General features: G+C 49.7%; 1 protein-coding gene across 1 annotated transcript in view; it reads right to left on the minus strand.

The window, feature by feature from the left end:
• The window catches only part of EVC (Ellis van Creveld protein), a 54680-nt gene that overhangs the window by 15002 nt on the left and 17158 nt on the right, over positions 1-22520 (minus strand). Inside the window, exons 8-15 of the mRNA XM_015425775.1 lie at positions 20053-20190; positions 17833-17991; positions 14905-15121; positions 10515-10663; positions 6753-6851; positions 5411-5623; positions 3746-3855; positions 2293-2503 (exon numbers count right to left, since the gene is read on the minus strand). Of these exons, the coding sequence (XP_015281261.1) occupies positions 2293-2503; positions 3746-3855; positions 5411-5623; positions 6753-6851; positions 10515-10663; positions 14905-15121; positions 17833-17991; positions 20053-20190 (1296 nt within the window). The remainder of the gene's footprint in view (positions 1-2292; positions 2504-3745; positions 3856-5410; positions 5624-6752; positions 6852-10514; positions 10664-14904; positions 15122-17832; positions 17992-20052; positions 20191-22520) is intronic.

Raw genomic sequence — 22520 nt, forward strand, 5'->3', positions numbered from 1 at the left:
GACTTTTTAACAGAAATTCAAAGGAACATTACTAACATACTAACATAGAACTACTTGTGACCGGATTGAAAAAAGACGTTTGACAACACACAGAAGAAGCCTAAGAAGAATGTTTGGACATTACTAACAGTTTAATTTACCAGTTAATATATCACTCAGCTTTCTCTTTCTCCCACTATATACCTCCCCCCCATTTTTCCTTTTAAGCGAAACACCTCCTCTTTTTAGGAGAGTCAATAAAATCTTTATTAAAAAAAAATGCTGGTCCTTCCAAAATTAGTTTTTGTGTTTCAAAATCTTCTGGTTTGTTTTTCAGTAAATATGGTTAATTGAATGAAGAATTTAAAAAAAAAGGTTTTATAGCAATCAAAGCAACATCATCAAGGGAAACAAGCTTTGCTAAGATAAATGGCATTGGCTGCCAGTGTGGACTCATCTCCACTCATACTACACAGAACATGATCTGTGGGCGAAGCCGGGGGAGGGGGGGGGGCTGTTGGCCAAAAGGGTGATGATCAGCTCTCTTGTGTGAGATGGGGAGAGAAACGACCATATCCAGAAATCTGGGGTCAGATGTGTAAACCTACATATGCAAGGCCACACGAAACCCTGTGCAGAGTTCGTGCCTACACAGGCTCTACAGGCTGTCTGTGGGCCAGCCGCCAGCTCCAAAAACCCAGCTGCCATCAAGGTAACTGCAGAGGCAGCCATCTGGCTGTAGAGGGCCACAGGACGGGGCTGCAAAGACGGGTGGGCAGAAGTGTGTGTGTGTGTGTGTGTGTGGGAGCTGCATCGGCAGAACCCTACATGCCAAGGAGGGCGAGAGTCTGGCAGACCGTGGGAGGGGGAGATGAAAGTTCTCCCTGTCAAAGTGTTCTCCACATGCAGATGCAGCACATCCTAACTGAGATGAGGAAGGTTACCTGAAGCTGCAAAACAAACATGTCGCCCCCCCCTTCTTATGTGTCAAACTAAATGTAGTGAACTGTTCTTATTTCAATAGCTAAATTTAACTCAAATAAACTGTCATTTGATTACCTGAATTCCTAATAGGAAATTAGGATAGAAAGCAATGCACTTTAAATATCCCAGGTATTCTCTAGGGCTACAGAACCCGCATCAATGGCATGTTTTGACATATCTTTATTTATAGCACAGGCAGATGGTTCCTGGTTTTGTTTTTTCCTCCTTGTCAAGAGCAGTCTATACCGTCAAAAAATGTCATCACAGTGGAGCCGATACCCTGAATCAGATTTACATTTTGGGTCTAAATCAGGAGCTCCGCAACCCCTCCCCCCCCCACAGCTCAGCAACAAACTCCATCGACACGCAAAGAGAAGGGCCCCAAGGAGGAGATCCCTTTCCCACGCGCAGAGCCTGACCCTGAAGGATGGCCTACCGTGAGCCCCCCAGGGCAGCCGGCAAGCGTGGCTTCAAAGGGGGCAGACCTGAGAGCGGCAGGCGGAGACGGGGCTGCCCTTCTGGCCACTGCTGGCATCGGGACACGGGGCCTTGGGTGAGCTCCGTCCTAAACTGGGCGTGGGCCTGTCAATTCCCTTTTAACAGTTTAACTGATTAACACTTCAACTGACTCCCTGCTAATGCCCCACAGCCTCTTGGGACTTTGTAATCCCTGCCAAACTCAACACTTCCTTGAGCAGCCAACTTTCAAAATCAGGGCCCTGATTCGGATAGATGCGTGCCATTAGCCCATATACAGCGACAATCCCCCCCCCCCCAGTACCTTGGCCACGGTGCTGGCCTGCTGATCTCTGGTGGGCGTAACCTATAAAATGGTCCATCGCCACCAATATATTTCCATTGTTTCTACTGTCTACTGTCCAGGTGCTCTGTCCCTACAGAGGCCCACACTGCAAGTCCACTATACAGCATCACACCCGGGACTTTCTTGTGGCAGTGTCCTTCATTCTGGCACAACTACGGGTGAAACAGATCTAGCTTTCCAAACAGTGTTCCCTCAAAGCTGAGTTAGTGTGAGCTAGCTCAAGGTCTTTTAGCTTCCGGCTGACATGTTTTTGTCTTAGCTCAGGAAGGATGGCTCTGAAGCAAACTAATTGATGCAGTAGCCAAATCGCTTGCTCACAACTGTAATGCAAGTAGCTCACAAAGTAGGATTTTTGCTCACAAGACCCCACAGCTTAGAGGGAGCATTGCTCTCAAACCAGATGCAGGTTCTGCATTTTACAGACTTTGACAACCTTGTTATTTTGACCAGACAGGCCTAATGCTACCTCAGAAATAAGAGGTAAGCCAAGGGGCAAGGATGAATACCGTTTCCTTCAGCTGTTTCCACTGGGGTTCATCAAAGCAGTGAGAAGAACTCTGCTGCAGGATCTGGTGCACCTTCAGCTGCAAAATGAAGCTTCTTCTCCGGGACGTTCGCATTTGTGCAAGAGCACTCAGAGCGATCTGCCGGAGAGCCAGCCTCCTCAGGACAGGCTGCAGCAAGGATCTGTGCTTCTGAGTTATATACTTTGAAGACCTGTGAAAAGATCACAGTTCATGAGTGGAGACTGAGAGAGATGTCGAGGAATGTCATAAGCACTGATTGAAACCTGAGTCTCATAAGGCACCTTCGATTGGAGCCTTTGCTCGAGAACGCAGGAGGGTGCGGTGGGGGTGGGTCCAACCATCCTCCAACCATCCAGCAATACACTCTCAGCCTGACTTACCTCACAGGGCTGTTGTGAAATGGAGGAAAGGGGAATTACGTAAACCACACTGGGCCCCCATTGGGGAGAAAGGTGGGGTATAAATGAAGTGAATTTAAAAAAAAATGATGGTCAGCCTTTATTAGTTTAATAGGGTAGGCCAGTGGCGGCCAACCTTTTGGACAGGTGTCTCACAAGACAATTCCAAAGTAGGACAGTGTGCCATCTGGACCACAGACACCTCGGCCTCCATGCTCCAGCGTGGTCCTGCCTTTACTGGCCCTGGAATCAGGCAGCTGCCCAGCACTGAAGGAGCAGGCAGGATGGAGTTGTCGCCCTTCCTGCTTCTGGACCACGCCAGAGGGGCACCAGGCCTATGCCCTCTCACACTCGTCCTCTTGCTTCTTTCCTGGTGTGTCTGGCTACTCGCAGCCCTTGGCATGTTGCCGTCTGGCCACCCACATCATAGACGAGAGATTCAGATGCTTCTCTTTCTTCCCTCTAGCGTCCCATGACCCGGGTAGCCCAGGCGAGCCCAATCTCATCAGGTCTTGGAAGCTGAGCAGGGTTGGCCCCAGTGAGTTGGCCCCAGGAATTCCAGGGTCGCTACACAACGGAAGGCAAAGGCAACCCATTGCTGTTAGTCTCCTGCCTCGAAAACCCCATTGGGGTTGCCATAAGTCAGCTGTGACTCGATGGCAAAAGAAAAAAGCCTTCCCACTTTTCCTGGAATGAAGAGCCATCCTCCTCCATCTCCAGCTTTGGAGTACTGGTTGGTGCCAAGCCCCAATGGAGACTCTTTTACTCCCTTGGCTGTTCCTCTACTCCCTTGTCCCAGACCCCCAGACCTTGTGCAATACTGACCTCAGCAACTGTTTGTTTAGGGGCCTTCTGTCGCTGCAAGGATGTACACTGTGTTTTGAGCATCTATCACTCTAATGGAAAAAACATACTTCACTCTGCTAATCTTCTGCCCGCTGATCCCTTATAAGCCACTTCAATACCGAATGAGTTATGCAGATGTATTTATTTTCAAGCGCAGCTCAAGTCTCTGGCTTTAGATGGCTACTTACGCCTTGCTCAGCCCGCCCAATCTGGTCGTCACACACTGAATAAACTTCTCATTTGTCTCTGACAAACGCCTTTGCATCACAGCAGAGAAGGCATGATCTTCCATCCACAGCTGATTATGGAAGCAGGAAAATTTTTTTGGTAAAGCTGGTTCACAGAATTTTTTCAAATTCAAACATGATCCCCTACAAAACCAACTTATTCCAGTAAGCGACAAACACTCCACCCCCTCCCTGGCCCAACATTTTAGCAGCTAAAATACCTTGACTTCTGGCAGTGATTTTTTAAAATCATGCTCTTTCAAATCTAGATCTTATAAAACAACAAGGCATCAGATACAAAAAGCTGTAATGGACAGTAAATGGTTAATGCTTATCCTGGTCTGAGAACCTTGAGTTAAGCAGAGGGAGAGGATCAAGGAAGATCCTGAATTACAGAAGTGGGATGAGAAGTCCTTCCCAGAGAGAAATAGCTCCTAGTAAAGGGGGGATGATCCCTATCAAATTGTTAAGAAGGAAAACTGGAACTTGTGTGAATGTTCCTGCCTTCATGAACTTATTTCTGAGATGAAGACGCTTATGCTTACTTAAGCAGTAACTGCCAAAGATCTCTCTCCAGTTTTAAAGACCTGCCAGTATAACTAAACAGTTACTTCATTGTGACATACAATCTATATTTATACAAAGCTACCTCATTCCTGTTGCCTGTTCACCTTCTATGTCCTAAACCTGATACCTACCTGACCATTTCCCCTCAAAAGTGAAATAAAGCAATTTGTTAGTTTTGAATCACCATCGGCCTCTTGTGTGCCATTATCAGACAAAGGCAAGAGAAGGGTTTTAGTCAGCCCTTCAGTTCCCTAGGCTGGGTCAGCATATATCCATATACATTTAAACAAGTGGGTGGGACAGACAGATAAACAAAGAATAAAAGGGACTGCCCAGTCAAAGATATAGAAAAATAGAATTTGGGGAAAAGGGGAATTTGTTAAAGAAGCTTATATTTAAATAAGGTTAATTTGAATAAATAAGTGTAATGTAAACCCCAGGCTTCTTGACTCTTGTCGATCTGTGTAACCATACTGGTAATAAAAGCCATGGATGCAGAATACCTATTCTGTGCCCTATTCAAGTGACAGCAGCCCTGCCAAGGTCTGGACTCTAGACCAGTGTTTCTCAAACTGGGGTCCAAAGATCTACAAGGGCTCAGGAGGGCCACAAGACCCTCACAAGAACAGCATACAAGCCGCTCTCATACCCATCTGGCCAACGAGAAAAGGAGCTCTCTCAGGGACAAACTATGAGAGGCTTTTTTAGAACATCTGGTCTGGGTTCCTGGATTCGACCTGCTATCCCTGCAGTGACTCAGCAGCTGTGGAGAAGTTGTTCTATGAGCCGGCAGGGGCCTGATTTGGTTTGTGACTGTGGTGTGGGGGGAGGAAGAGCTCCTGCTTCACCCTGGTGGCAGTTTCCCAAGCTCCCCAAAACCTCAGAGGAGAGTTATTTGCCCCACTTTGGAACTGCACAGGCAGTATCCCAGCCTGTCAGAAAATGTCCCATGTAGTTTGGCCCCCAGATGGCCAGGAACATGGGCAGGGCCTCTCCCCCTCAGCAGAGGGGAGAGTACTAAATGTGTGATAAGAAATAAAGGTGGGTCACATGCTGTACCTTCTGTTCTTGTTGCATTTGTTCTTGGAAGAAAGTCCAAAGCTTTTGCCTCTGGCTCTCTGATTTCTCTAACTGCAGGGCCAAATCCTCCTGCTGTTCCTCTTTCAGAAGTTCGCATTCTTTTAGGGGCAGACTCGTTAAAGCAGGCAGAGTCTGAAGAAACAGCTGAAGAACCAAATCCTCCAAGCTACAAGAGTACTGAGAATACAGCTTCTGCAATGAAGACAAACCGTGATTTCAGAGGCTGATAATCCCTCCCGGCAGCCTCTCCGCTTTTATGCCTTCCTTCATCTTTCTGGGCAGGTCGCTTTCTGCTTTACAACTGTAGAAAGAGCTCATATGGAACGTGCTGCCTGCCTACTGAGTCAGGCACTAGCTGTGAGTTTCCCGCTGGGGGCTCAGCTCCCTGGCGTTTCTGATTTGGACCCGGACCTCAGCAAGTGGGGGAGGAGGGGCTTCTGCCTTCCCATCCACCCTGTTTTCCTGACTCGAAACAGCCCTGGGAGGAGTGCTATTTGCCATGCTGGGGACTGTGCGCGTACTGTTAAGCCACACGCAGCTCTGCCAGGAAAGTGGGGCGGCGGGGGAGGGGAGAAGTCTCCTCCCCTCCCCCATCATAGTCCTGATCTGAATTGTGGGCCCCCCACACTTGAGAAGACAGTTCCTAGTGGGGAACTTGCAGTCAACATCTCTCTAAAAGTCCCCACGGAGCACAAGCATCAAACACAAAAAGCAGTTGGGCCCGACGGCTGCACACACCTGTGCAAAATGCCCCCCATCTCCAACAAAGGTTAAAGTAAAGGTAAAGGTTCCCTTGCTCGAAAGCCAGTCGAATCCGACTCTAGGGTTGCAGTGCTCATCTCCGTTTCCAAGCCGAAGAGCCAGCGCTGTCCGAAGACGTTTCCGTGGTCATGTGGCTGGCATGACTAAACACCAAGGCACACGGAACGCTGTTACCTTCCCACCGAAGTGGTACCTATTTATCTACTTGCAATTTCTTGCTTTCGAACTGCTAGGTTGGCAGGAGCTGGAACTAGAGACGGGAGCTCACTCCATCTTGCGGCACCTGGGTCTCGAACTGCTGAACTACTGACCTTTCACAGACTGCAGTTCAGCGTTTAACCACTTGAGCCACCACAGCTCCCCCAACAAAGGTTACTTCAGAATAAATGCCCAGTAATAACCTAATGCCCTCCCCCTACCCATGAAGCCTCTATATGTATCCTTCCACCAGGGGAAAACCTGGGGCGCTTGGAGCTGGACACCCGAAGAAACCCAGATGGACAGCGCCAGCGACATCTCAGGGCGACTGGAAATTAAGAGAGAGACAGAGAAATGACACCTTATAGAGATCTACAGTGGCTTCACTGGTTTCACAGTCACTTTCTTCTTCCAACTTGCATCGCGCTTTTCTCTGCTGTTCTGACATTTCGTGATAAACCTAGAGTTGAGAGAAGAGAACCCTGGGTCATTCCGTCTTCAGAAGGACACTCTCCTGCAAGACATACCTCCATGCTTCTGGGAGCCCACTCCACGGCCGTTATGTTTGCAGCTAGGTGAGAGTTACACCAGGCTCTAGGCCAACCACACCCCTTGCTGCTGGGTGGATCCTGCCGCTACCTGACTGCTACACTGAGCAAAGTTTGTTTATTAAAACACTTAACTCCAGCTGGAAGTCCTTCTCCAATCTCAGGAGATTTGCCACAAATTAAAGCGGCTCTCCCGTTGGAGGAGGCCTCCTCAGGTTGGAAGGGAGGCTCCTTGGAGGGTGGCTGGATCCACCCTACTCTGTATTCACTAGAAGAGACTGATTCCAGATCTGCAGTTGCAAATGTCATTCTCCTTAAAATCCAAACCCTCCTGATATTCAACTGCAGTAGACACAGATCAATGAAGGCCAAATCCCACCATTACACTCCTACTTTGGGGGGGAAGGGGCACCTGCCTGATGGATGCATTTGCTATTGATATGGACAGGATCTGCTGCAACATCTGCCATTTTAGCAGGCATCTACTGACATTTTCAGCAGAAAGGTCAAACACAGAGCTGGCAAGGAAACGCACCCGGCATCCAAGAGGGCAAAAAAGAAAGAAAGAAAGAACAGAAAAGAGAAAGAATGCCATCTCACAGCAGCCTGGAGAGCCTGACTGATGTGCTTGGGGAAGGTCTGTGGTTCAGTGACAGATCGTCTGCCTGGCATGCAGAAGGTCCCAGGTTCAATCCCCGGCATCTCCAGTTAAAAAGGACCAGGCAGGAGGTGATGGGAAAGACCTCTCTCTGCCTGAGACCCTGGAGAGCTGCTGCCAGTCTGGGTAGACAATACTGATTCTGATTCAGTAGAAGGCAGCTTCATTTGTTCATGTGCCCTTTGGAGGCACCGTTAGTACTTGCCACCTTAACACAATGAGTGTGCGTGTTTGAACAGCTAGGACCCGCTGAACCTTTGTTGGTCTTAAAGGTGCCACTGGACTAAAAGTCCGTTCAAAGATAATTTATAACATTGTCTTCTCTCTCTCTTTTTTGCAATGTTTATTTTCCCAATACTGTTTTGATTATATGATGTTTTCGTGAATTCCTGTGTGCTTGAAGGTTCTTATTTCTGCAACCTGTTTTATTGGAATAAAAATGAACAGACTTTTTTTTTTTAAGCAGTCCATCAGCAATTCCAAGGAACTCTCCAGCTAAGACAGGTTTTCTCAAGGGCTGCAAGCTCTGAACTTCCTGTCCTTGGAAGGCAGTTTAGGAGCTTCAGCAACAGCCGGCTAGTGTGCGAAGGCAGGAAACCCAGACCTGCAGCCTCTTGGCGGATTTGGGGGGTTCCCTCCCTCCCAGCTCAAGTATTCCAGGCCAATAATTCACAGCACTCTGCCACACTCCAGCACAGTCCTCACCTCTTGCTAAGAGCTCCCGGAGGAGATCAGGGCCCTGCGGGACCTGTTACAGTTCCGCAGGGCCTGTAAGACGGAGCTCTTCCGCCAGGCTTTTGAATAGGAGCCGCTGCCGCCACTACTACCACCAACAGGGTCCTGCACAGCAGCACTGCTGGATGAGGCTGATTGGCCAACAAACATCGGGGCCACAGCATCCTCCCTTTTTGACTTTTTGACTCAAGGGTATGTGCAATGGGGAGAGAGGGGGTCAGTCACGCGGGATCCTGGGGCATTGCCCACTGTATTTAACTGTACTAACTGTTTTAAAATGTTTTATTGTGTTTTTATTGCACTGCGTGCCTTACTGTGGAACTACGGTTTTGTATTGCACCCGTACATTGTAAGCCGCGCTGAGCCCGCGCGCGGGGAGGGCGGGGTATAAATAAAATTAAATAATTAAATAAATAATAAATAAATCTAATAGTGGAGTGGTGGTGCATGCCACGGTGAGCAGAACTATCCACAGACCCTGTGGAAGGCCCATTACCTAATCTCAGGACTGTCGGGTCCCGCCATGAGGTTATTTTCCCTTCTGCTGCAGCTGTGTTTCGGTTTTGCTCCTTATCTGCCTGCTGGCCTTGAGTGCTCATTGCTTGGGTGTGAATGCCTCCGATTCTCCCGCTCACCCCTGAACCCTTAAACAGTTCCCCACGTTTTGTCTTCATTGCTTACTGGCCTCTAGGTGTCAGGGGGTCTTGTATGAACCCACTATATTTACCATTGCCATTTTGTATGCATCATTCCTGACTCAATGGGTGCGTTCAGACGCGGCATTTGTAACGGAATAGGTGACGATTCCAACCGGTGTACTTACCGGCGTTCACATGGCGAACATCTGCCTCCCGTCCCTAACCGTTACAAAGCCGTTTACCCCGTTGTACTCTGCCACTAGGTCCCAAGTGGTGGTAAACAGAGTGCAACGGTGGCTTCCGATACAAACCGGCGTCTGATCGCTCTCCACCGGTGCCTAGCCACTTCCGTCGGAAGCCTGAGGCTTCCAGCTTTCCCCCGCCATTTTTTTAAACTCTAAGCGATATGCGCTCGGGCGAAGCTTCGCCCCGAGCGTTTGTGAAGGAAAAAAAAAAGCCCTTACTTTACCGTCCCGGAGGAGTCCGGGACTGAAACGAGGCCAGGTTGGGCTTTAAACTTTAAAGGTAAGTGCTTACCTTTAAAGTTTAAATGTAAGGGGGGGGTTGAGCATGCGCAAAAATCGCCATTCTCTGAATGGCTGCCTGTGCGCATGCTCAAACAGTCCTTTAAAAAAAAAAAACGCCGACGCCCGCAGCGTGTGAGCGGGCGTCCACCGGAGGGCTCCGCAGACAGGAGGGTGAGTCTGATCGCGTTTCTGTCTGCATAAACTACACCGGTTCCAACCGGTGCAGTTTATGCCGGCAGAAACGCCCCGTCTGAACGCACCCAATGAGTCCAAGCCGACTTCATCTTACTCTGATCAATAAAGCTGAATCTAGTTAAGAACCTGCTGTTGACACTGAGTCATTGACGTACCTGACAAGGACTCCCCCAGTGTCCAGAAAAAACTGACTTGGGCCCCGTTCACATGCCGAATTTGCTGCGGGAGAGCCACAAATGCTGGGCAGATTTTCAGGGCGCGATCACACCGCAACATCTGGCAAGCGTAGTGCACCCGTGGCCAACCGTGGCATGCCGCCGAAGCTGCGCGGTTCAAAAGTATCTCAAGAAATGTACTAGCACATGGTTTGCCATGGGCTGCCTACAGAATTGTTCCGTGTGATCGCGCCAGCGTGCGGCTTTCCTCCAGCTGTCCTCCTTGACGCGCACGTGCTGACGGACGAAACCGCGGTGTGCTGCCGTCGCATCTGATCATTTTCTGGCGGGTCTAATTACGCTGGCGCAAAGAGCCACGCCTCCCCCCGCGTTATCTGGCCCGTGTGACCGGGGCCAAGGTAAATTAACCAAAAGATACAGATCCCTGAGCACACTCCAGGATGCAAGGAATGTTGAGAGCGGCTGAGAGCCACTGAAAGGGAGAGCTGGGGAACCTGGTCTGCGAGTTCCGGAGGGTCCTGGAGAGGGAAGCAGGGCTCAGAGGAGGGGCACTTCCCAGTTATTTTACCACCTTGGCAGTTCCTTGTGGGCTTCCAGCTTTTCTGAAGAGCAGTTCACAAGGGTCTGCCACTACTGCCACAGGTACCTTCAGAAATGCATCGAGGCTTCCCAGCTGCTGGCTTCCGTTGAGGAGATTTCTCTGCTCTTCTTCCTGAGCTTTTTTGAGACTTTCCATTTTCTCTGCACCACTCCTAAGGCACTCCTGGATTAGATCTTTGCCCAGCTGGATACACTCTGAAATGCAGAATTTTAAAGATTTGTATTTGTAGCCCAGGGGAGGGAGGGAGGGAGGGAGGGAGGGAGGGAGAGAAAGCGAAAGAGAGACCGGTCCTCCAGGCAGTCGATCCAATCTCCTTGCCAGCTTGGATGCAAGAGGTGGAGAGTGTGGAAACCTGCCTGAATACCCTGCGCCTGGTCATCGTGACAGCGGGAGGTAAGCCTACCCCTCCGGCACAGAAGGTAAAACCGGTGCGGTCGACTTGAGTGTACCTGAGAGCAATGCATGCGCCAAGGGCTATGCCTGAAGTGTGGGGAGCGGGGCCATTTCGCAGCCGACTGTGGTGGAGCGGGGCTCGGGAAGCAGGGACCGACCGACCCGGTGAAAACACGCATTGCTACCCCGGCCAAGAAGTCAACGGGGAAACCGAAATTCGCCAAAGCTCTGCAGGCCGCTCCTGAGGAATTGGGAGACGACTCCAGCAAGGACGACCCCGAGCCAGCGGGAAAAGGCCTGGTCCTGCTGTAAGAGCAGCAGAGCCTGATCCCGGAGGCGCCTAAAGTGGTGAGCAACTCCCCCCCCCTTATTTTTTGTGACTGTGACTCTGATTAACCCAGCCCTGGGAATGCATATCCGCGTAAGAGCACTCATTGACTCGGGGTGCGGGAGTGATCTCATCAACCCCTCCTTAGTTACAGGGCTGGAGGCAGGGGTGGTGAATCTGGAAGACCCATTGATTTTTACCCAGATGGATGGTTCTATTATGAAAGAACCGTGTGAATACGAGACTGTACCTTTGCGCTTTGGGGCGGGGGACCACTGGGAGGAGCGGTCGTTTGTGATCACCCCAGCCACCAGATTCCCGCTGGTGTTAGGAGGTCCTTGGTTGCATGGGCATGATCCTTACATTCTATGGGATGAAGGGAAGGTGCAGTTCATCTCGCCTCGGGGTCACGGGCACCAGTGGAACCCACAATGGGGCCAGCAGCCATTAGTGGAAACCCCTAGAGTGTGTTTGGCTCACGAAGAGCTGCAATTCATTCCCCCGGAGTACCGTGACTTGGCCAGGGTGTTTGAGGAGGAAGAAGCCGATGAGCTTCCGCCCCATAGACACTCGGGACTGTAGCACTGAAATACTACCTGGCCAAAAACTACCCAAGTTTCGTTTATTGTCTTAGCCATTGGCCATAACAGCACAAAGTAAATCAAAGCACAACAGAAATATACATCAATAACTTGCAGTAAGTCCTAGACCCCCTTATATTTTTTGCTGCCAGTGCAAACAAAGCCATTCTGCTAGTAACATGTGCATCAGTATCAGAAAGCAAGAACACGGTCAAATCCTGCTCAGCAGTTCCATTATACAGAGGTACAATAGGATAAATAAACCTTTGCCTAAGTGATTCGTGCCATAAACATCTCAGAATGTAATGCTTGACATCATCCACTTCATCCATACCACATAGGCATATTCTAGAAGCGGCAGGGACACCCTGAAAGCGGCCAATACAAACCATTAAAGGTATGGCATGGAACCTTAGGGCAGTAAAAGCCCTTCTCAGCTCCAAAGTAGTTAGTTTCTCAAGATATACAGTCCTACAATGGTCTCTTTTGAAGCTCTTATACAAGGGGGCTGTACGGCAACTTACTACCATATGTCGATTCAAAAGCCCATCCTTATTAAATACCCATTCCTTCAATGTAGCCCTTTGGTTTTCGTTTACCAATAGGTCATCAGGGATTGAGTATTTCAATAAAATAGAGTTCAACACTGGTATGGAGTACATAAGAATAACTGGCATGTATCCCAAGGCATCTAAGGATGAAATGAACTTTTCCCAAATCTGCTGCTCATTAGCAAGTGGATTCCTTTGGTGCTGAGAAGTATCAATTCAGCCTTAACTTCTGTATGGGATGGGAAGTAAATGTATGAAGCTGAGTATGTCTTGGCACATGAATGGAAGGTATGATAAACAAGACTGTCACCCAGGCAATTTTAAGTAATAGTTGTATGTCCAAATTGCCACCTAGTCCTAGCTTTTGGACACCTAGTGGACACAAATTGGGTGCATGAAATTTAATTAGTGAGTCAAGACACTTGCGATGGACTGTCAAGGGTTAATGCCTCACAGAGTCTGAGAACCTCTGAGTGACAGGCTGTACAAATGGAATTCTGTGGAGAGCATCAGAAATGACAGTTGGGAACTGACAGTCGAAGAAAAGACAGTTTAGCACTGACTGAGGACTGGGAAGGAGACAAGAGGAGCCATAGTCTGCTTCTGTCTAGAGAATCAAAGGCTGCTGCTAGATCGATAAAGGCAGCATACAGGGCCTTTGTGGGGCCCCTAACCGCCGAAGAGGCCAGGGTGTATAAAGTTTGGCAGTGTTCAATAGTTGAGTTCTCTTTTTTGAATCCGATTTGAAGGGGATGAATTAAATTGTTCTCTATAACTTGATCTTCAAGTTTATTTTTTAGATGACTACTATATAATTTGGACGCAACTGACAGTAAACTAATTGGCCTATAATTACACGGATCACACTCTTCACCCTTCTTATAAATTGGGACAATAATACTTGTGGTCCAACCCTTAGGGAGTCTGCCATTTCTATCAATCAAGGTAAAAAGCTTAGCCAGCATTGGGGCCCACCAATCAATAAATGCTTTAAAGCACTCAATTGGAATTAAGTCCTCGCTGGGAGATTTACCACTGGGTGTGGATTCGATCAATGACCTCACCTCACGCTCTGTTACCTCTGGCCAATGTGGTAGTGCAGAAAGAGAGGGATTTACCTGGATATTCTCACAATCACAACTAAAAACCTTGGCGAAATGGGCAAACCAGGTCTCAGCTTGGATATTAGAACCCCTCCTCATTGATTTACCACTAAAGCCTGCTGAAATTAGGCGCCAGAAGCTACCTTCATTCCTACTCCTAACCACCTTTTGGAGCTCCGCCCATAGTACATGCTATCAAAAACTACCCAAGGGGCGCATTTATGCGATGGGGCCAGCAGAGAAAGACAAACTACGCAGATTTATCGACAAAAACCTGGCTTGGGGTTTCATCAGGCCAGCCTCTTCCCCTTTTGCGGCTCCGGTACTGTTCAGGAAAAAGAAGGATGGGGGTTGAGGTTGTGCACGGACTACTGGGGTTTGAACGCGGTATCTTCAACCAATGCTTACCCCATGCCCTTGATCACAGACTTACTTGCCGAAGCGACTAAAGGGAAAATTTTCTCGAAGTTGGACCTCCGAGATGCTTACTTTCGGGTCTGCATCAGGGAGGGGGATGAACATAAGACTGCCTTTAATATCCCCCTAGGCCAGTTCAAGTATCGGGTGATGCCGTTCAGTCCTCAGGGGGCCCCGGGGGTCTTCATGAATCTAATCAATGAAGTATTGCACAAGCATTTGTTCAAGGGGGCGCTTGTTTACCTAGATGACATCTTGCTGTATTTCCCCCACCTTCCCTAACACGTGAAACTGGTGAGGGAGGTGCTGACCACGTTGCATAAGCACAAACCGTTTGCGAAGCTGTCCAAATGCGAGTTTCAAAAGACGCACATTGACTTTTGGGGATATCGAATCTCCGATAGGGGTTTGGAGATGGATCCGGGGAAAATACTTGCTTGTCAGCTCTCTAAGGCTGATCCTGCCCTGAGCAGGGGGGCCGGACTAGATGGCCAGTGTGGCCCCTTCCAACTCTGTGATTCTATGGCAGGGTATGAGCTTTCATGAGTCACCGATCACATCTTCAGAGATATCTGAAGAATCTGAAGACGTGAGCAGTGACTCCCGAACGCTCCTCCCCGGCCACAACTTTTGTTAGTCTTTCATGTGCTCCTGGACTCTTGCTCTTTTCTGCTGCTACAGACAGACAATCCTGGCACAGAACCATCTTGATCAATGAATCTGTAGTTCTATGACTCCTACAGCGTAGCAGAGGGGGAAGCAGCGAAGGAAATAACCGGGGGCAGATGATGCATGCGGGAGGGGAGGGGATTAAAGACTCTCAGAGGTCCCATCCGCAGGTCAATCGACGGTCTGACAAAGGAAAGGATCCTGCTGCGATCGCACTGGAAGCCACAAGCAACAGTAATGAACAAGGACTGTGGGAATGGGGGGTGGCAAACAGGGGGAATGCAGGAGTGCAGTGGGGCCTGAAGGGAATGGGGGTCTGGGTTCTCAGTTGTCCATCAGTAGCCGAACAGAGCCAGCAGCCCCCTCTATGCCAGGAGTCCTCAGTAAACTCACCGTCTTCACAGAGTTCCACCTTCCCCCAAAAGGCCTTCTGGATTCCTGCCAAGAGCTCCTCCCTCTGCTTCACAGTGAGGCTCTTCCTTTGAACTAACAGATCCAGCATGGGAGATATTGCCTGAAGTCTGCATTTACTTTCTTCCTGCAGCTGCGTCTTCAGCAAACCAACGATTTTCACCAGTTGCTCCCAGTTGAACATTCTCTCTTGGATGGCCTGAAAATAAAACGTGCCTCACATTAACACCAAAGAGGGTTAGAATGCCAGACTAGGGTCTGGGGGACCTGGGTTCGAAGCCCCACTTGGGCCATGGGAGCTCCCTGGGTGACCCGGAGCCAATCAATGCCCTCTCAGCCTCGCCCACCTCACAGGGTGGTTGTGAGGATAAAATGGAGGAGAGGAGAAAGATGTCAGCTGCTTTGGGTTCCCACTGAGGAGGAGGAAGGTGGGGTATAAATGAAATGAAATAAATAAGCAAACACAAAGGCCCCCCCCCCCCCAGCCATATCCTTGCAGGGTTTTGCCATGTGGCTGGCTTCACTGGAGCCGCTGAGCAGCACATGCTTGGCTCCCTCTCTGGGCACAATGTGGCCGTCAGCAGCCGTCTCAGAAACACAACCTGATCCCACGCGCCTTTAGATCCGACAGAGCTGCAAATGCCTGATGGATCTAAAGGGAACGATCAGACAGCAACATCTGGGAAGCGTCCTGCAGTCGTCGGCAACCCCTGCTGCTCCACCACGGAAGCGGAGTTAAAAGACACCGGGGGAAAGTCCGGTACTAAACGGGTTCCCATGGGCCATGGATGGAATTTCCCGTCTGATCATGCAAGCAGGCATTCGTGCCATCGGGATGGTCTGATCAGGCCATCCTGGCTCAGTGCCACCCCCCACCCCCTTTGCAGTATGTGCATCATCGCATACTCCACAGGAGGCCCTCAGTGCAGGGGTGTGAGTCCTCATCTAAGTGCATGGGAAACAAACGGCCAACCCTCCCCCCGCCCACTCACCCACAGTTGCGTCTGATCACAGTTACAGGCCGCCCCTGCAGCTACAATAGGAGGCGTGGTCTTGTAACTGCGTGTCAAATTCCTCCAGAGGAAATAGCCTCACTCCCCACCAATGTTCCCTCTAAGCTGTGATGTCTCGTGAGCAAAAATTCTACTTTGTGAGCAACTGGCATTAAAGTTGTGAGCCAGCGATTTGGCTACTGCATAGATTAGTTTGCCCTGGAGCCATCCCTTCCTGAGCTAAGACAAAAATGTGTGAGCTGGAGGCTAAAAAACTGTGAGCCAGCTCACACTAACTCACCTTAGAGGGAACACTGCTCCCCACCCCACGCTTCAACTGGTGCAACCTAAATCAGGACCTCAAATAACCCCCCCCTCTCACACAATGGATTAGTCTAATTCTCATACCACAAAATGGGAATTGGGGAAAGAAAGTGCCGGGTGCGTGGGTCCTGCAATGCACCATGCTCTTGTGAACTGTACTGATAGGAGGGCCGGAGAGCAGGGACCGCTTCGGATCGCAGCTGGGCGCCTCCGCCTTTTCTCCTCCACAGACTGCCTGCCCTGGTCCCCGTTCTCCCAGCCCCTCATGGCTGACTTGCTTAACAGCGTGATCACAAGGGCATTTTTGAAAAGAGGCCCAGGTTGTCACCCTCTTAATGGAACAGGATTGTCATCCACTGCAATGACCATCATTGGTATCCCCTGCTTTCTGTGCCTGGTCCTCTACTTTCTGTATTTCTTATAGCTTACATTGCCTGAGGCAGTTTTTCGTTTACGCCGGTCCCTTAATTCTGCAATCCTGGCCCAACTGATTCCTGAGCATCTTGTGCTGTCTGACTGTGCTGCTTGTATCTCCTGTCATCTGCCTTGAGTCCGAGCAAGAAAGGTGGGCACGAAAGAACGTAAATAAACAAACAAACAAGGGCCGTGTGGATATCTGTTCAGCACTGCCACAAACCTTCAGGAACGAAGTACACGGCTGGCAGTGGGAATGGGAGCAACCGCTTCATTTACACTGAACGCTCCCACATTAATCTCCCTAGACGGAGCTGAAAAGGAACGTCTGTTTCTAAAATGGTTGAAGCAATTCTTCGGAATGAAAGAAGACGGGCAACCAGAAGAGGGCGCAGCAGCGAGTTTAGAAGAAGAGGACGAAGACCCAACAGGAGCAGAAGGAGCCGTGGCCAGAGAAACATATGATCTACGACTAAGAGTTCACAAGTAGCTCTCAAAGTCTCAAAGATTATGACTGAAGAAGATATGAGACTTTGTACACACTGAGAAGCTAACAGTCTATTACTAAAATTGGACTTACTAACTCCTAAATTCATTGTTTTAAACGAAAAGCTATGTGTTTTTTATGACTAACTGAATACTAACTGTATTTGACCTTCCTTTCTTGGGTTTTTAGTTATAGTGTGGGTTTTCAGTTACTGTCCTGTCTCCTGGGGTTTTTAATTTTTTTCCCCTTCCCAGTTTTTCTTTCTTCCCTCTTTTTTATGTAGTTGTGTAGTTGTAACAAAAACCAATAAAACTACCCTGGTTTCAGGGGATTAAAAAAAAGGAAAAAAAAGAAAAGGAACGTCTGTTTCTGTTGCTGAAATTCCAGACTCTTAACTTAGATGGTCACACCTCCGTTCGAGGAGAGGGCTGCAAAGCTTCCAAAAAAGGCCCAAAGCCAGATGGCTTGCCGCCATTTTGCCAGCTCCTGGGGTCCCAGAGTGGTGCTCTGGCGCGCTCCGGCCCCAAAAGACCCCTGGATGGCTCACTCCCTTTTGGCAGCCCTACCGCCAGCAGCCTCCTCTGAGGCCTGTTCAGGGCTGCAGCCGAGCTTCCGAAGCACCGCCTGGCGCAAGCAACGGCCCCCCCCTCCCCTCCAGGACGATTTTGAGTGCAGGCCCTTGACAAGCCTTACCCTGGCCTGTGAATCCTGAGTGTCTCTGAAGGACTCCTCCACAGCCATCACTGCCTCCGTCAGGCGCATCCGGATTTTCTTTGCTTTGGCGCTTGTGCACTTGGATTGATCCAGGAGAAAGAGCAGGGCACGGTCGGTCTGCTTCCAGAAAGCCTCCATCTAAGTGTTAGGAATTATAAGCTTTAGTATTTTAAAATCACAAAAGTTTCACTGTGAGAGAAAGAGAGTGTGTGTGTGGGGGGGAAGAAATCGCTAAAGAGGACTGGGCTCAAGAACCTGGTGCTTTCAGAGGGCTGCAAATGTCCTATTCTGGAAGCTTCCTGACGGAGGGCTTTTTCACTCCAGAGGACAAACTCAGGATACTTTGCAACCCACCCCGAGGGACCCCGGGGCTCACTGTCTGGGAACCGCCGCGGTAGAACATATCCTTGTCCTTCACAGCCCCTGTCGACAGCCTGAAAGGTATCGATCTCAGCTGCTCACCGAATGGGTGGCATGTGATGGAGAAAAGAGGGAAAGAAATCCACCCCCGGAGGGTGGTGAAGATTGGGGTAATTATTCAGCACAGGTGTGATATTTTGTTCTGGACTCAGAGGACAGGGCGGCTGGGGAAGACGGATACTGGCTGGGGACACTTTGGGACGGCCAGCTTTCCACCCGGCTCCTCGTGTTTTAGTGATTAAAAAAAGGGGTCACCTCTCAACTAGAGCTGCTCCTCAGTTCTGCTCCAAGGGGGATCTGCTGGCCAGCCCCAAACAGAAGCCAGCCCCCAAACACAGGCCAGCTGGGACCTTCCATAGCTTCCCCCTTTCGGGGTAGTGAAAGAGAGCGGCTAGCCCGAGGTCCCCCCATCCAGGGCTTCACAGCAAAGCGGGGACCTGGGCCTGTGTGCTCTCCCACTTCTCAGCTGGGACTCTAGCCCACTGGCTCTCGGGGATCTTCCCTGAAGCGGCAGGTGTCAGCCAGGCCTTTCTCAAGCCCCGGCTGCCATGGGAGTGGGGGTGACTCTTGAATGTTTGGTTTCATTTCTGCTGTGTCTTCTGTGTTTCTATTATCTCTGTCTGACCTTCAGTGTCTGGTGTAGCATTTCTCCTGGGAAAAGTAGCCCGTTACTTTGGCGGGTTTCTACCTGGCCTCTGATTGGACCTGAGCCATCAGGGGACCCTTATGAACAATGTACATCTGCTTGCTTCTCGAGCTTTAGGCCAGTTCTGACACTGAAAGTGTTAAAGATATCTGCATACTCTCAAAGTCTTAATAAACTTTACTTCTTTGAATGAAAGCTCTTGGGAACTGATTGCTGCAGGGGTCTGACCATGGGCGGTTTCAAGAGTGCCCAGAAGCCTCCTGGGCTGGCAACAAATAGGGTGGGATTGTGGTGTTTGGCCAGCCCAAGACGCTTCTAGGCATGCCCAGCACAGAGTCCAACACTGCTGGAAGCCTACAGAATCTCTAGTTTCCGGATACATTGACCTTCATCCAGACTGGAACCAGTTGTTCTGCCCCCCCCCCCAGATGTCCGTCCTGCACTAGGCCGAAGGAAGATTCAGGTGGGGTCGCCGTGTTGGTCTGGAGCAACAGAACAAAGTCTGAGTCCAGACTGGGCATCTTGAAGACCAAAAGAATTTAATTCTGGGTATCTGAAGAAGTGTGCATGCACCCGAAATTTATACCCAGAGTTAAACTGTGTTGGTCTTAAAGGTGCCTCTGCACCCAGACTGAAGCAGAAGGAAGTATTGCTAAGATCACGGTTTCACAAAGGAGCACCCAGAGCTTGGAACGTGTTCAGAGCTTCCAAAAACCGGCTTCGGCAACAGTCAACTCTTCCAAAGCACAGTGCAGACTTTAAAAAAAAATCAACATCTGTCTTCATGTATCTGATTTAAAAAGTAGCTTTTTAAAAACCCGAATTAACGTTTCAGGCACTGAAGATCATCAAAGTCATTGAGATAATGTGATAAATAGAAAGAGGCTGAAATATCGCCTATGCCTGGAGCATGTTCCCACCCCACCAAGAACCAGGTTTGGAAAAAAACACACCCCAAACTGAGGCAGCAATACTTTGTTCCCTCAAAAACAATCTCGATACAGATCAAAGACGAAAAGCCCACTGATACCTATAATAATAATATCACTGTGGTGTTAGGATATTTTTGAAGCCGGTTAAAAAGCTAGGGGGCTTTGATGAAGACACTTCTTAAAGGGGAAGCGGGTGATTACATTGTCTAGGACGTGATCCGCATATCCCTTCTCGTTCCTTTCCACGTCATCCAGGGTTTGATATTCTGTTTCTTGCATTCCGGAGACCTCCATGTTCAAGAGTCTGGAACTGAGCTGGGTTTGCAGCTCTTCAAATGCCTGAGAAAGGAATTACAACACAAGGGATGCAGTTACACGGAGCTTTTGCCACTCTACAGAGACGGAAGATACGCAGATTTTCCGGGCGCGATCAAACCGCAACATCTGGGAAGTGTAGAGCTCCCATGGCTAACCCGAGGCTTCCCGCCGAAGATGCGCCGTAAGAAACTACTACTTCCGAGGTACTAGTTTCCGGACACAGCGGGGCAAGGGCGGGCGTCTGATCACGTTTCTGGTGGTAGCTCGTGGCGCCCGCCCATGTCCCGTCGCGAAAAGGTTCCCCCCCCAAGTCTTTGGGTAGTCTTTGCTGTGCTGCAGGATTGACGTATGATCGGCACCTCCCTCCGAACCACGGGACATCGGTGGGACGTTTGATCTGGCGGCCGCGTGGTAGTTCGCTCCGGGGCAAACAGCCACGCCTCCCCCCGGCGATATTCGGCCCGTGTGACCGGGGCCAAGGTTTATTAAATCAGAAGAAAACGTATCTGGCTGATTTGTTCGAGGAAGCGAGCTGTTCTACCATTTCTCCTGCCCTAAACAGGGGTGCGCAAGATCCCCACTGAGGACAAACACTCCGGGGAAACCAGCCACAGGTGAGGGGCCAGCGGATTCTGCCAAGTAGCGGGATCCAGAGGGACACTCACAGCACCATGACGCAGCCTGCCTTCCCAGTGGAACAGGCCAAGAGAGGCAGTGGTGGGGTGGGTGCTGGCAGCCTGCACCGCACAGAGCTGAAGGCCCAAAACCCCAACCCCTTTCTCCTGACCAGGAGCACTACGGAGACTCGAAGCGCTCACCAGACCCTGAGGCCCGCCACCATCCAGATCGCGTTTTGGAACTATACTGGTTCATTTGGTTGGAGATTCCTACCGGAGTTGTAACGCTCTCCTCCACATCTATCCTGGAGGTTTGGCTTAAGGGAGAAGCCTTGTCAAAATGACCTGCAATGAAACTCTCCGAAAAGGATGGCTCAGGAACCACAGGAGAGACCAGCGCAAAGTCCTGATGGCACCCCAATCCCAGGCAGGGTCGCCTCTGGGCTGGAGAACTAAAGGCCCCGCTGCTCAGAATGAGATCCTAAAATCAAGGATACATCTGATGCACCACGTTTGTCAATCTGTCTTCAGCAGAGAACCCTTTACAACCTCCGGTGAGTGAGCAGGCGGGCCTCGGTGCGCAGCCAGCCTGCAAAAGCAGCATTTTCCGGCCCGTGTGACCGGGGCCTAAGATAGTTATTTGAAATGTGATTATCTTTAAATCTCATTTATTCAATTACGTTTGAGAAATGTTAAGAGGAGCATTGATTTTCCTTGCGTGTGGTCTTTCAGTATCTTTAGGGTTAACGTTCTTGTCTCTGCTTTATATTATCTTGTTTAATAAAAAGAGTTATTTCTTTTTCAATAAAAGATCATTAACTTGCTGAAAGTTTCTGCCTGATTGTCTGGCGCAAGGTTGAACACAGAAACTGATGTATTAGAGAGACTGGATTGTAACCCAGACAGTAGAAATTAATTTTAATGACATGATAGTTATGAATTTATGAAATTATAGTTTATAGGGTTAGATGGGCACTCTTTTTCTTGCTGTTACTCTGCATTAAGCTACATCTGTTATACTGATTGAGACATTTGGAATTATGGTTGTTATTAATTTAAGACTTCACTCTTCATTACAGTTACTGATATACATTATTGCTAATATTAATAAAATTAATAAAACTGGGTTTTTTTTAAAAAAAAGAACTGACTTATAAATATTGTACTATTGCAGATAAAGTTGCCCCTTTTGAAGTCTGTGAAAACTACTTGGCCAGTGAGAATAATTCTCACAAAATAAGTGGCTCAAACCTTTGAAAGGATATGGGATAATTATTCAGTTACACCACAAAAGTATTGCCAGCCATCAAGCCTCAATTTCTGTCAGTAAAAGGTGGCGGGGGGCAGGGCCCTTTCCAGAGCTGCTTTGGCTTTGGAAGGAGGCAGGGCTCATTTCCAGCCATAACGAGCAGGAACGCCATTCCGGCAGTAAGAAGGCCCAGGAGCTGCAAGCCCCGCCCCCAGCCATCAGTGGCCAGGAGCAAGAGGCGTGGGAAGCAGCACATGCTGCCTCTGCTTTCAGCCACCACCACCACCACCCAGAAGGCAGGGTACGTTGGTGGGGGTGAGGGTGGGGGCTTGATCGGGTGGGGTGGGTGGGAGAGGCGGGGGCGGCCTGGCTGGTGTGGGAGGGGGCGGGGGCTTGATCGGGTGGGGGTGGGAGAGCCACAGGCAGGGCGCCAGTGGTCTGGCTGGAGCGGCGGTGGCAAGGGGGCTTGATGGGGGAGGGGGCTG

The sequence above is a fragment of the Gekko japonicus genome, unplaced genomic scaffold (assembly GCF_001447785.1).
Source record: "Gekko japonicus isolate JY-2015 unplaced genomic scaffold, Gekko_japonicus_V1.1 scaffold1905, whole genome shotgun sequence".
NCBI classification, from domain to species: Eukaryota; Metazoa; Chordata; class Lepidosauria; order Squamata; family Gekkonidae; genus Gekko; species Gekko japonicus.